The 13,975-nt window shown below is 41.5% G+C and overlaps 1 protein-coding gene across 2 annotated transcripts in view; it reads left to right on the top strand.

Moving 5' to 3' along the window:
* The window catches only part of rsrc1 (arginine/serine-rich coiled-coil 1), a 121,812-nt gene that overhangs the window by 83,058 nt on the left and 24,779 nt on the right, over positions 1 to 13,975 (top strand). For both annotated transcript variants that reach the window (XM_086261574.1, XM_086261575.1), the window contains exon 7: positions 12,796 to 12,867. In XM_086261574.1, the coding sequence (XP_086117700.1) occupies positions 12,796 to 12,867 (72 nt within the window). The remainder of the gene's footprint in view (positions 1 to 12,795; positions 12,868 to 13,975) is intronic.

The raw sequence follows: 13,975 nt of genomic DNA, 5'->3' as shown, positions 1-13,975 counted from the left end.
GTTTATAGGCAACGCATATTCTTATGGTTAAAAAAATTCAGGTAGTTAGTCTGATTTTATTGCATTTTCCTGGTTTGCACATTGCGTGTTTATAACATTTGTGGTAATAGTGAAGATTGTTCTGATAGGCTGCTGCCGTACGGGAAGATGATTAAGTTATGGCAAGGTAATTCCACTCAACAGGGAATTCCTTAGTCTCCTAGTTTTTTGGCATCATATCAAGGAATCATGTACAAATTGCGTAGTTATGAGGTAGTGTAGAGGTTTACCTTAGAGCACCCATGTTTGGATCCAACTTCTTTTGAAATGGGTCTTTTTAACACATTGTGGTATGTCACATAGAGAGGGCAAGGGACGGCACACATGAACATAAGAGAGACAGAAAGAGGGAGGATGCTTGGCTTCTTTCCAGCAGTGGTGCTCCTGGTGTGAGTGAGGAAGGGTCTCCGTGCTCTGGCTGAGCTTTCATGTAGAGATGCCTATGAGAGAATGAAAGCAAGAGATGCGCAGAGGTGAGAGTGTGCAACGAGGTGTTTATGAGGGAACGTTTTAGCTTTGACCCAGCTTTATCGCCGGTCTTTGAAATGGAGCTGCAGCTGTTATTATTCGATTAATCAATTAGTTGAACACAAATTGCCAAATCTTTTGATATTTGTTGTTTTTGATCAAACCTATTCAGGTCAGTGTCTCTGGGTTAGTACATTCTATTTTATCCTGCATATTACATAGACAAAATGAAAATATTTGATAAATAACTGGCTAATAGCTTATAGAAAGTCTTATTGTGTTTCTCATAGAACTGCAGTTAGATCTATTAAATTGTACCTGAGATAATGAAGGCTCTAGTCTACAAAGTTGAGGGCTTCTCTCCTAGGAGCGTCAGGTTTGAGTGTGTTTTCATGACAGTTCATGTTTGTGCACCAAGACCACGGTCGCTCTCATCCCTTTGAAATAAAATAATAATTTTAATAACTTGATTGTTTCCTCTGTTAACCACTGAAACTGACAGCACACCGTTACAAAGAGCAAATTCTTCCACCTGCGTCGTTTATTCTGCTCTGCTCAGCCCAGCCTGAACCGTCAGCTTGGCCGGTCGCAGCGTGGCCCAGCTCGGCTTGGAATGAAGCGGCACGTCCATAATCTCTGTGCCGGCATGTTAATTTTCGAGTCAAAGGGGCAGCTCCCTTTTCATCACGGCAGAAGCTGTGGAATATTCAGTGCGCTGCAGATGTTCATGAATAATGTCTGTGGCCAAACCCCTGGCTGAGGCTGGGGGAGGAGGGATAGTGGGATGAGGGAGAGGGGAAGGGAAGGGGGTAAGTCGGGGGTTGGAGGAAGGGAGGGAGGCCAGATGAATTACACGTAGGGGGGATCTGACAGGCGGCGTGAAGCTTTGTGATCATTCCAAAGTTCTAATAATCTCTCTCACCTTCTCCATCTCCCCAGTAATGAAAGAGAATAGGTGATTGCACCCCGGGCTATGTTCCCCGCGTAATGACTCCTCCAAAGGCACAGAGCCGCCAAGGAAAAATGAACTTTGAATGAGTGGCGAATTGGCTCTGACAGAGTGATAGACCGTGACACAGATTCTGTAGCAAAACAGACGTAGTGCTAATTGATTATCAATATTTTAAGCAAAGTGATGAAAATAAGCATTAAGAGATGAGAAAGAGGAAAGAGAGTGCAGAACAGTGCCTTAAAGGGGTGGGGGGGGGCTGTCATTTGTCCAGTCTACCTCCTTCTTTCTCTCCCTCTCTCTTGCGTCTGCTGCTCCCGCGGCCAGGCTGTCTCCCTCATTACCCCACTCTACTTTTTTTTTAAATGCATTCCTCCTTTTGGTTTTCCTTAATCATGACTTATGAGCTGATATTTCAGTGTTAATTGTCAAATATGTTCCTGGACTCAGTGCAATGCTGCACTTTATTTCTTCGCTCTCACCTTCAGTTTTGTCTCTGATGATTTGCTGCTATCAGTCATCTTGTGTCTCAAAGTGCATAATTTAGGATTGTAATCACTTATTAATTTTTTTTTCCTGTAAGAAAGAAAAGAAATCGCTGTAGCCAGCTACACTGAGGGCACTGTCTGTCAGACTGTGGCTCAACAGAATTTGTGACATGAAATTAAATAATCTTTCTGAGGAGAACCACGTGCACACGAACACACACACACTCGTCATTCATGAAGTCCAGACCAAAGAGTGGACTGGGAGTACCCGAGACCACCAAGTTTGTATGTCTTTTCTGTAGTGTGTGTTTGTTCCTGTAATGTGGTCAGTTGTGCTGGGTCCTATTGATGCTGGCAGGGTCCCGCCTCTCCTGCCTTTTTTCTAAGTGGCCGCCCTTTTGAACCTCCTTGTGTCAGCGCTGCGATTAGCGGCTTGAGTTTACCTTTCATGTGCGGGGGTCCTCATAGATTTAGTCCCATCTACCCCCTTTGTAACCGCCTGCACACACATGAGACACACACTCAGTGGTGTGCCATTACAATGGCATCCAACAGGCTTTCAGCATGGGAACCAGAGCCTATTCTCCGCCATTCAACAGCATGCTGAAGTGCATTCACACAGGAATAAATGAGCAGATATAAACACACAGACACACACATACACACACTAGGCAAGAATATTTTGGCCCTGACATTGTAGAGCACACAAATTCATAATCACACTCAATGCTTTTGCAAATGAATTGTTTCTGTTCTGGACTTACGGCATCCTTGTTTAATTTGGGAAAAATGAAATTTTGCAATCAACAGACTCAACAATAATTGCACTACTGTTGTAATAATTTCTATTCTGGTCTTTAGAGGCAAACTACAAGACAGGATTAAATGTGTATAATTTACATGCATTCTTGCTGACAAGGGCTCCAAATTTATTTGTAGAGACAGACACTTACTCAGATTTGAACACATGCATTTGAATTGTGCTTATATATATTTTTGGATTAAGCGGGCTCTGAGATCATTAGTTTATGTAGTGACTTCCCATCTGTAGAGTCTGTTATGAAGCGTCCGGAGATACTGCCGCTACTGGCACACAGCAACTCAAGAAAACCACATGTCAGAGGGACGGTTGCCAATTGGGCACAAGAAAAAGTGTGACTGTGAGCCGCTCGTATGTGCAAAAAGGTAAAGCATAAACCTGTGCAGACACACATGGTGGGACTGCTGGACCACCTCAGTGGAGAGATAAAAATCATTAGCTGTGCTCCTTTAATTTTTGAATGTGCGTTCTAAGACCGGGATCACCTGAGTGTGAAGCAACAGAGTGGAGTAACAGCTGGCAGAGGGATCCACATTTGGTTGTAGTGTTTATTGTAACAAAGAGCATATGAAACATGCATAAATGACATTAGGTTCTATTTTTCTACTTTTTTATAACTTTTAGGTTAGGTCTTGGGTCTTTTAGGTTTCCTTTTTGATCAAAAATGTAAGAATACTAATTATTTCCTGCTTTTTCTTCACAAAATAACTGAACTTTTTTTAAATTGAGAACATGAGAAATAATCAATGACATCCAGGATCATCGGTTTATTGCAAACTTAGCAGCAACCGGCTCTGCTTTGTGCGTTTTCCCCTAAAAATTGGTCGTTTCCAACAAATGAGAAAAACAAGTGAAAGGTACTTGCTGACACAACTAAGTTGCTGCCAGTGTGAGCTCAGGGGTGCACAGTATTTAGTGATGGAAACTTATGTCACTACCTTTCCATTTCCTAAAAAGGCATTACTATGGCCAGTTTTAAAAAAAAAATTAAATTGTGATGTTGATATAACATCTCAAGATGATATGAATCAAGTGCACAAATACATTGAAAGGTTAAAAAATAGAAAAGGGGCAGGAGAGTAGAAAAGGTTAGGGAGAGATCGCAGAGGAGAAGAAAGCACATGAAGAAGAAGAAAGGAAAAACTAGATATCTGTAAAGGGGGGACGATGGCATTTGTAGAAGTGGCAGGGTTGAAGTTGAGGGTGAGATGTCATTCAGAGGCCCCGGGATGCTTAATATTTCACCGTGTGATCCCTGCATTATGGATTGGTCTGATTGCCCTCTCAAGACCTCTGTTATGCACTTACCCACATGCACTTAGTGCGAAGTTCTTAATTACAAAACTTTTGTATTTGTCTCAAAGACATTCCCGCCCTCTTATGAAACCACAAAATCTGTCATTTTAAATATTAGAGGCACACATATAAATGGGATATTTTAGTATGCACTGGAAGCACTTAAAGTATTTGCAATGTACATATGAGATTTCCATACCGAGGTTTCAAGGTTGAACTTTGTTTGACCTTGTAACTATCATATAGAGGCTTTGTTGTTAGCCCCCCCCCCCCCCCCCCCCCCCAAAGGCCTGTATGTGTATATGAGTATATGAGGCACTTCTGTGTGTGTCTCATGTCTAGCCGTGTGTTTTCCTTAAGGTGTGTTTATGTGTGCATGTGTGTGAACAGCCTGTGGCAGTGTATGGTCCTTAGAGTAACGTCACTCTCTGATCTCTCTGACCGCTGCAGGCCTCTGTTCATCCCAAGGTTTTCCGCAATTCTCCTTTCTGGTCCAGGGTCCAGGGCCTGTTATCCCGCGAATCCTGATATACATTTTCACCCTTGAGTCTAAAGGGCAAGGTGGGGTGACTGGTCCAAGCCACCCACATGCATCAGGAAGACCCCACTGCTTACCTTGTTATTTCCTCGCCTGGCCTTAATGAAGCCGGTGCTCATCGGCAGACCTCCTGTGAAAGATTTTGCCCAAAGGAAATAAGACCTGGACCCCAATAGGGCAAACATGGTGTTTGTATTGATCAACCTTATTATTAAGCCTCACTTATAAATTATTTTAAATGTGCAATTAATTTGGTAAATCTACTAGTTCTTATATAGTGCTTTCCCTTTCTGCTTGAGCACTCAAAGGACTTAAACAACACATTTCATTCACCTGTTCTCACACATTCATTCAAGTCCTTTTTCATGAATGCAGTGACACTGTCATTTAAAACTGTTATTTAATTAAAAAGGCAACATATGAGATGTTGAAACTTAGTTTTTTTTTTTCAATACCTCTCAAAAAAGTTTGGCCTCATGGGGCAAAAGACCAGTTTTGCTCCAGTAAAATATTGACCACAGGTAAGTGACATAACTGGGTATAAAACGGCCATCAGCGAAGTAAAATTGGAGAGGGATTCAATATTCTGTGAAAGACCGTGTCGGCGAACAGTTGAACTATTTAAGAATAAAGTTTCTTAACTCATTCACTGCCAGCCATTGGCAGTGAATGAGTTAAACCCATTGACTCATGCACTGCAATTGACGTCAATGGCAGTGAATGAGTTAATATAAAAATATATAAAAATTTTAAGAATTTGAAGGTTGCATCATCTATACTACATAATATCAAAGAACCTTTCAGAGAATCTGGAGATACTGTTGTGTGTTAGGCTAACGGTTGTGATCTTCAGGCTGTCAGGCAGCACTGCATTAAAAACAGACAGGATTCTGTAGGGGAAATTACTGCACGTACTCAGAAAAACTTCTGAAAAACACCATAATTCAACACAGCTTCCCACTGCATTCTCAAATGCAAATTAAACTCTATTATGCACAGAAACAAATAGCTGGATGCACATTGCATCTTGGAGGCTAAAGCAGAAAGCAAAAATCCCACAGTTAAAACCAACACATCAGTGATAATAAGGGGGTGCAGTAGTCCACACTTTGTGTAGCTTGCACATTTGTGAAGGCATCATTAATGCTAAACAATATATTCAAGATCTGAAGCTACACATGGCTCCATAACAGCAACTGTCATCTGTTATTTGCTGCTCAGGAAGACGATGCTCTGACACTGAGCTGTGATAAAGTCCACATAACATAGATAAATAGCAGTGTTATTACATTTATTTTAATCCTGTGGTTTCTGGATCTGTTGGAGTTAAAGCCCCACTGATGTATACTGATCTGTCAGCATAGGCAAATTTTAATTTATTAGTCAATAAATGAAAAATTCAACCACATTATGAGTGTTGACATTGCAGAACTTTTGGGGTGACTTGAGGTTAGGGCTGGGCCATATCATACCGTTCACGGTAATACCGGTATAATGTTGGGCAATGATAAGAAAATGAAATATCGCGATAGAATATGGGTAAAACACGCATGCGCAGTGCCTTTGTTTTCATATGCACATGGAGGAAAAGGCGTGCTGGCGACGGAGAATGAGAAGAGTGAAAGCGGATCACTGAATGAAACGGATGAACCAGAACTGGTTTGTAAAAATGCTGCAACTTTAGTGGTGTGGAACTGGTTTAGCTTTCGTCCATCAGATACACAACAAAGCATTATTTTTGGTAGGGCATGCTAGCAGGCCGTCGTTATTACCGTGTTTTTTGGAAAATACGACGCATTTAAAATCAATCCTTTGATTTTTCTTAAAATCGACAGTGCCCCTCATAATCCCGTGTGCCTTATGTATGAATTCTGGTTGTGTTTACTGACCTCGAAACGATTTTATGTCGTACGCAGCGCTCGAAAATCTGTCAGACGTTTTAGTACGACTTTGCTAAGCTACGAAGCCGCACCGCTTGATGGATTGTCGGAGCATTACGGCTATCGTAGGCAGGAGCCTCGCGGAGTGATACGTACTGTGCTTCAACATAATATTACCATATTGTGTGTGTATAACCTTTTTCTAAGTTTTGTGGATATTATACAGGGTTATGCTGAGGATATGTCGGCCAATTTCCACTGGAAATGCCTTTTGGTTTAACTGACAACAAGGAATTTGCATTTGTACTGTTAAATTTTTATATAACTTTAATGCACATAAAAACAGCTGCTTGTTTAAGTGAAAATACATTGATGGTTTTTTTTCCACTAATAAAGTTGTGGAGTTGTAAAGCATTTTGTCTAGTGTCAATTATATCGTCAGTTATATCGTTATCGCAAATTTTCAAATGTATATCGTGATAAATATTTTTGGTCATATCGCCCTGCTCTACTTGAGGTATTGTTTTTAACACACATACACGTACTCTCATCTTGTTTTGACTAGAAAATGGTTCAAAACCAGTAAGTACCAACATCATTATGTCATTTCTGGCATTTTTACATTAGAAATTACTCCATGTAATTCATTTGTGATGAAAATCGTTGTTTTTAATCATTTCAGCTTTGAAATAAATCGTTCCTATGTGATGTGGACAAAGGGTTGCAGTGTGAAAGATCAAACTTTTGGCCTGGGTACGCTCTATCTTGGGAAATAGGCTGTGAAAAGGAAGATGTTGGACTTTTTGTTTTGAGATTTACTGCATATATCAGTTCCCTCGAGCTTTTGTTCTCAGTATGCAAAGATATAAATTCGATCCAGAGTTTTTCCTTTAGCTAAAACTCCTCTTAATTCCTTTCCTCTGAGTTTGACAGATGCAATCTCAGCGTGATCACTGAAATGAAAATACAAACATGGAGCCCAGGTGTCTGGAGTTAAGAGGCTGTTTTTAAAAAATGAAAGAACAAATGTTGAGAAGAGGAGGAGGAGGAGAGTTTTGGGTGTTGAGTCTGACACTGAAAAGTAGGGAAAGTCAAAATTCTTCACATACTGAGATGAAGGATCCAAATAGTCCTTATGACTTCATAGTGTAGAGATCAGCATGTCAATCTGTCACAACAACATGGCAGCATTACAGAACCGGCATCTTATATCTGGCTCTGTCATTTAGACAATAACTCTTCACTGAAGCATCCATTACACCACAGGAACAGAAGACCTAATTGATGCATCCCCCCCAGCATCACGATATAGCAGCAAAATAAAAAAAAGCTTTTCAGACGACTGCAGATGAATAATTCATTGATTTTTTTTGTAAGATATCGTTGTCTAATTGTTTAGTTTGTAAATATTTCATGTGCGTCATTAATTCAGATTGACGAGAGAAGCTAAGAGAAGCTTGTGATAAGGATCATCGAAGTTCAGTGCCTACAAGATTTGTTCTCGAATGGCTTTTAGAGACATCTGATTGAGTCGCACTCATTCATAAACAGGAATTTTGTGAATTGATTACGATTTTGTTCACGTTATTGTGACCTGAAGGCCTTTTTCAAGGCCCAAATACCAAAAATTATCTGTTGCCATAATAAAGCCTCCCCCTTGTATAATTTCACGCGTTCTGGTGTTAAATATTTAAATGACTTTATGTAGTATCGTTTCATCTCATGTAGTATCAAATTACAGTTTACAGCTATGAGGTCTAAGTGAGCTGGTTTTGATAGACCCACAGGCACCTGCAGACATGCACATAAAATCCAGGCCTGGATAAAGCATTCTGCCTGTGTTGACTGCGGACTGTGCCACCTAGTGGTCGCTCGGGATATTGCGTCTTCCCATGATCACTCTCACCTCCAAACCTGCAGTGCATAATCACATTACTCCCTCAGATAGATGTCTCGTAGATAGCCAAAGTCTGTTTTTTTCCTTCGTCCTCATGTGTCATGTGTTACCGGCTTTTTCTTAGTATTTCCTGAATTCATATTTTTTTAACAGTTAGAGAAAAGTTCAAAAGTTCTCTCTCTTGCATTTTGTGAAATGTCAGCCCAGTGAGGCTTTGGTATTAAACTGAAATATTGTCTCTTTTTTGTGGTGTTTGAATTACTCCTCCAAAGCCTCCAGAATATTTCTTCATCATCAAATGGTGATCTGACTTTGTAACAAGCTACATTAACTACACAGCTATTTGGGTTTTCCAAGCTGTTACAGATTTAATGATAAAATGGTCCTAATGCTTTTTATTTTTAAATGTGACAGTATAATGTTCTCCACTGATTAGCATGTCGGTCTGTCCGTCTGTCTTGTCTTTGTGCCTGCCCGGCCTGTTATGCATCTGCCGGTATGCCACATGTCTGTTTGCCATCCCCATTGTTTTCTTAAGTTTCTTATTCTCGCCTTTCTGCCTGTCAGTGCAGTTATCCGTCAGTGTGTCAACGTGTCTGTCTGCCTGTCCTCCAGCCTGTCTGTGTATTATTTATTTATTTATTGTCTTAGCTGTCTCTTCGGTGTGCTGTGTTGGTTGGAGGCCCAGCTGCCGAGCTTCACTGTAAAGTGCTGGGCTGATTGGAAGGGACGTTTTTCCAATGGCGCCGCGCTGCCTCTAATATTCTGTTTGTCGTTGGGTGTGAGGCTGATTTATCACGCCCCCTCTCCTGCTGACATTCAGATTCACTTTGATTGGCGGCTGGACAGAATGACACCCACCACTTCCAACACTGAAACACCACTACAGCGTTTGCACACACATTCTCTCTCTCACACACACAAACACAGACAGTCAAATGTGATGCTCTGCATACTCGCAGCCAGGTACACAGTGGATATGAATATGCCTATTCCACCAACACATTTCCACTTACACTTGAAGACATGCACTTGCATACATAAACTCACTCATAAACTTGCACAAATACCCAGTCTGAGCAGAGTTATGAACTCTGTCTTCTGCACGCTAGTTTGTAAGTGTTGTATTGAGTTTATCGAACAATGTGGGCAGACTGCTGCTCTTTTGTTGTTCCTTCACCCCACGAACTCTATAATATGCTAGCCTTTCTCACTTTTAATGCTCACTTACTGCATGCGGCCTAAGGCCCAAGCTAGCATACTCTTGCGTTGAATAACCACCACCTCCACCCTCTCCACTCCACATCCCTCCTTAATAACTCTATAACTCACCTCAGCCTTAGATTTAATTGCTTATCTGTGTGTAAACGTATTAACCCTCTGCTGTATCTGTTTTGCTGCCGTCCCGGGGGCCCGACAAGCCTCTCTGACTGCCGTGCCTTACATCCAATGAATAGTCCTTCTCTGAGCGGTAATAGGGAATCAGCATCGTAGCAGCAAGCATTGGCGGCGTGTAAGAGATAAATCAGATTGGGGGTCTTGCTTTGCCAGTTTATTGAATCTAAATTGCGTGCGCGCTTGGCCCCCGCCGGCCCTACACGGCCCATCCATCTCCCGGCTGATAATGGAGCAGGCCCGATTCCACCTGGTGGGAGCATTATTACATTTCCCCTCTAACGAGACCCAGCTAATCCTGCCAAGGGAGGAGAACAGAAGAGGGGAGAAAAGAAGAGAATAGTAAAGAGAGGAGTGAAGGAAAATGTTGGGGGAGGAAGAGAAGAAAGAGAAAAAGTAGGGAGGAGGAAAGAGATAGAAGAGGGTTTAAAAAAGAAAAAGAAAAAAAAGATCCATCCTGGCATCCTCCATCTACCTCCCACTCTCCTGCCTTCTCTCTTTCACACTTTCTTCCTTTCTGTTGCCGCGCATAAAACATCTTCCAGCGCCATCACAGCTACATAGCCCCTGGGCCCCTGAGCTGCAATTACACTCATAATCACAATGCGATTTCACTGACACTCTCCGCCCCTTCCCTCCTCTTTCCCTCCACCCCTGCAGCCAAGACTGAACGAAGTCTAAATGAAGTGAAAGGCCTCTCCTTTCCCAACAGCCGGCCGTTTATTACCTGCTTTAATAAAAGTCCATCACAGAATTATCCGACAATGAACTGGAGCCGCTAAGTTGCCGAGAAAGATACTTCCAATAAGCAACGTCTACGCGCAGATGCGCCTATGTGCGTTGTTGCTGTTAATTCATTTTACATGCATTTTGCACCTGTAATGTTAACAGGCTTTTCATGCTAGTGCAGCAAAGTATGTTGCTTTAATGTATTTTTCTGTAGTTAATCTTTTTTTTTTAAAGCAGAGCTACTTATTGATGTAATTAAATCATATCCCTGGCTCAGCGCTCAGGCCTACTTTCATTGTTTTGAGGGGGCAGGAGCCCCGTGAGGCAGTGCACTGATGAGAGATGGATAAACAGTTTGATTTTCTGCTATCGCCCCCAGGCGCAGTGTACTGGAGAGATGAGCAAGAGAAGGAAGAGAAAGCATTAAAAACGAGGAGGGGTGGGATAGGGCAAAACAGAAGGAGAGAAGCGAGCAAGAGGATAAGAGAACCTGTTGGGGGAGGGATGAAGGGATGGAGGTGGAGGATAAACATGCAAAGAAAAAGAGGCGACAAATCACTCCTGTTGTTTTGTGTACACGTTTGTGTGCACAGAGGCGAAGCTTTGCCTCTTATTTTTGCTTGTTTGTCTGTTTCCCGTGCTGTTTTAGTTCCTCCTTTATCGCACATGGCCCCCGTATATCTGCCGATCTCCCTCTCCCTTTTTTCCCTCCTCTTTCTCCCCGTCTCCCTTCCACTCCATCACACCACCAATACCGCTCTGTCTCCTACCTGCCTCTCGGTAGCCCCGAGCAAAGAGTGAACTGAAGAACACAGAGGAGTTCACACACACATACAAAAACACACACACACAGGCAAGAAAACTTGTGAAGGATGGTGTAGATCGTCTTTTTTCCCCTCTCTGCTTTTTTCATTTGGCACATTCACACAGACACAAACTTACTAAATTATGACTGTGTTTGCTAAGAGAAATAGATTGGCTGCTGTTGATTTGGTTAGGCTTGCTCCCATGCGCATACACATACATGCACCCGCCATAGCTGAGGGAGGTAGTGGAGGGTTCAGTCATCCATGTAGAGTCATTGTTAGTAAAGATGCGGAACCTCCAGACTTAACCAGCCGTAACAGCAGTGTGACGGGTTCTTTGTCTACGCCAATTACTGAACAAAAACAGCAGCGCAGTCACAGAGAGACTGGCACAACCCATGGCCTCCTGCATCCAAACACACACAGACACGTACACGGGCCTATGTATTGTATTTTTATGTAACATATTTACTTGCAGTCTAACTAATACACAAAGTCAGGCACAAAATGAGAAGCGTGCGCTGAGCACACATGCATATGCAGACACCTCGAGCGGTACAATAAACCACATTTGGACACCCACAGCTGTGCCCTGACACAAACATGCTGTAAGCGCTCACAAACACTTACACCCACTCTTATATTGTATTAACTTCCCCAAAAACAGTGCAGCGCTCTCATTCTCTTCCTCCCCCTTCAGTTCTCGTCGGCTCACTCTCTTCTTCTGTTTCTCTGCCTCTTTTTTTCCCTTTTTTTTTCTCAAAGTTTAAACTCATTAAGTGTAATGATATTGGAGACTCAATTTTACATAGCTCACTCATCAACCAAGTGAGATAGCAATAAAGGCGAATGGCTCCGCTGAGGCCCTAACGCTGCAAAATAAATGATGCGCCGCAACGGAAATGTAATTAATTTAGAGGCAGTATTGATAGTCCTGCCATACACGGCATTATATTCTTTAATGTGGCTTAACATCTTGATTATTCAGGGGGAAAAGGTGGCGGAAAAGGGAGTGGAGACAACACGATTCATGATGAGACATGCGTAAAATGCCCTGACGAGTGTTTACTCCCGCTGCCTCACTTTCTCTTAAGCTTTTCATTATGCCAAGACGATAAACACCTCTCAGGAAGAAATGCTGACTTTTACAGCAGCATAAAGGGAAAGCAGTGAAGGGGTGCTGCCTGATATGGAGAGGAGGATAAGGCATGATTCATATTTTGTGTATTTCCAGGCATACTGTTTATTCAGTGACGAATTCTGTGAAAATTGCCTGCATTTCCTCTCCGATGAGCACGTTTGTTTCAAAATACAGAAAAAGGGCCACAAAGAGATGTATTTATTTTAGAGGGGCTCAGATTTATTTGAAAGAATGGGTTTGGACTGAATTTATTTCTATTTTTTTACAGGACACAAAATGATCATATACCTTTAATATTATTATTAATTGTTTAATTGATTATTAAAATGATATACTTCTTTCCTTTCAGCTAAGACTGATGAAGTCCTGAAGGCCAAAGTTGCCAAAAGAGAGGAGGAGGCCCGGAAAAAGCTAGAAGAAGGTGAGTGAAAAGAGTTTGTTGTGCTTTTGTGTTCACGTTAATGTCGGCACCAATACCAAAGCAGTTTTAATTTGGCAAGGCAAAGAAAAATAGAAAAAAAATCAAAGCCTGAACCATTAACTATAGCAAAACTGCAAAATTAGAGACGTCGGCAAGATTGAGCAGCGGAAATAATAAAATAGTTCATTCTAATTATATTACTAGTAATCTTTGTTCATATTTTGTTCTCTATTAAGAGCCATCAATATTAATTTTGAGGAGTGGTAAACATGAAACGAAAAACAGACAAAATTGTGGGCAGTAAGACATCTGTTGCTCAACTTCAGTTTCTACACGTTTGTCTAAAATCAGCAGGATCAGGTGTAACTGGTAAACAACAAAAAGGCAAAATTGTTGCATGTGTGTTCAGACATATTTTGTAAAGCTTAGTGGCACGTAAAAAAAGCAAACACTTGAAATGCTATGAAGTGAAAGAGCAGGAAATATAGTGCTCATTCTTATAGCAAGAAATCCCTCCGCGCTTGGCAGCATTGGGGATTTTACAGTGTTACTCATCTAATGTGTTTACATTAACAGATCAGCAACCCGTCTTATGCTTTCACACGCCATCTATACTTTGCAAAACATGGATTCTGAGATGCTGATTAGTTTTTATTAGGACAGCTGTAATTTACATGAAAACGATGGTAGAAAAGTAGAAATACACACAGCATTGCAGGCAATAAATCTATCCCGAATCCCCCACTACCACCAGCAAAGGACAAGCAGACACACACACATTCGCAGACCCACACATTATCTCAATACACATTCAAATTAAGTCAAGAGTAATTTGCAGTGGATGTGCTAACACTAATAGTCCTTTCTGACCAGCATGATATAAATGAGAATATCAAATGTTATCAACAAACTGTGTTTGTTTTTATGTGTACATGCACACACAGACTTGTGTAGTCGTGTCATTTCTTTTTTCTGATGTTTTATATTTCTGGACTCTCCCACTTTTCTTCTGGTATAATTTTTTTTGTTTACGTCAAGGATGCATGGCAGTGTGACCTTTAAAGTTAGCTGACCTTTTAGCCAAATGAAAGTCCAGCCATCAGAAACT

Source organism: Aulonocara sp. 'chitande type north' Nkhata Bay, linkage group LG14 (assembly GCF_057382095.1).
Source record: "Aulonocara sp. 'chitande type north' Nkhata Bay isolate Kocher_YH1m ecotype deep benthic linkage group LG14, A_spYH_male_GT1.1, whole genome shotgun sequence".
NCBI classification, from domain to species: Eukaryota; Metazoa; Chordata; class Actinopteri; order Cichliformes; family Cichlidae; genus Aulonocara; species Aulonocara sp. 'chitande type north' Nkhata Bay.
The sequence above is the reverse complement of the archived record's forward strand: the minus strand, read 5'-3'. Positions and strand labels throughout refer to the sequence as shown.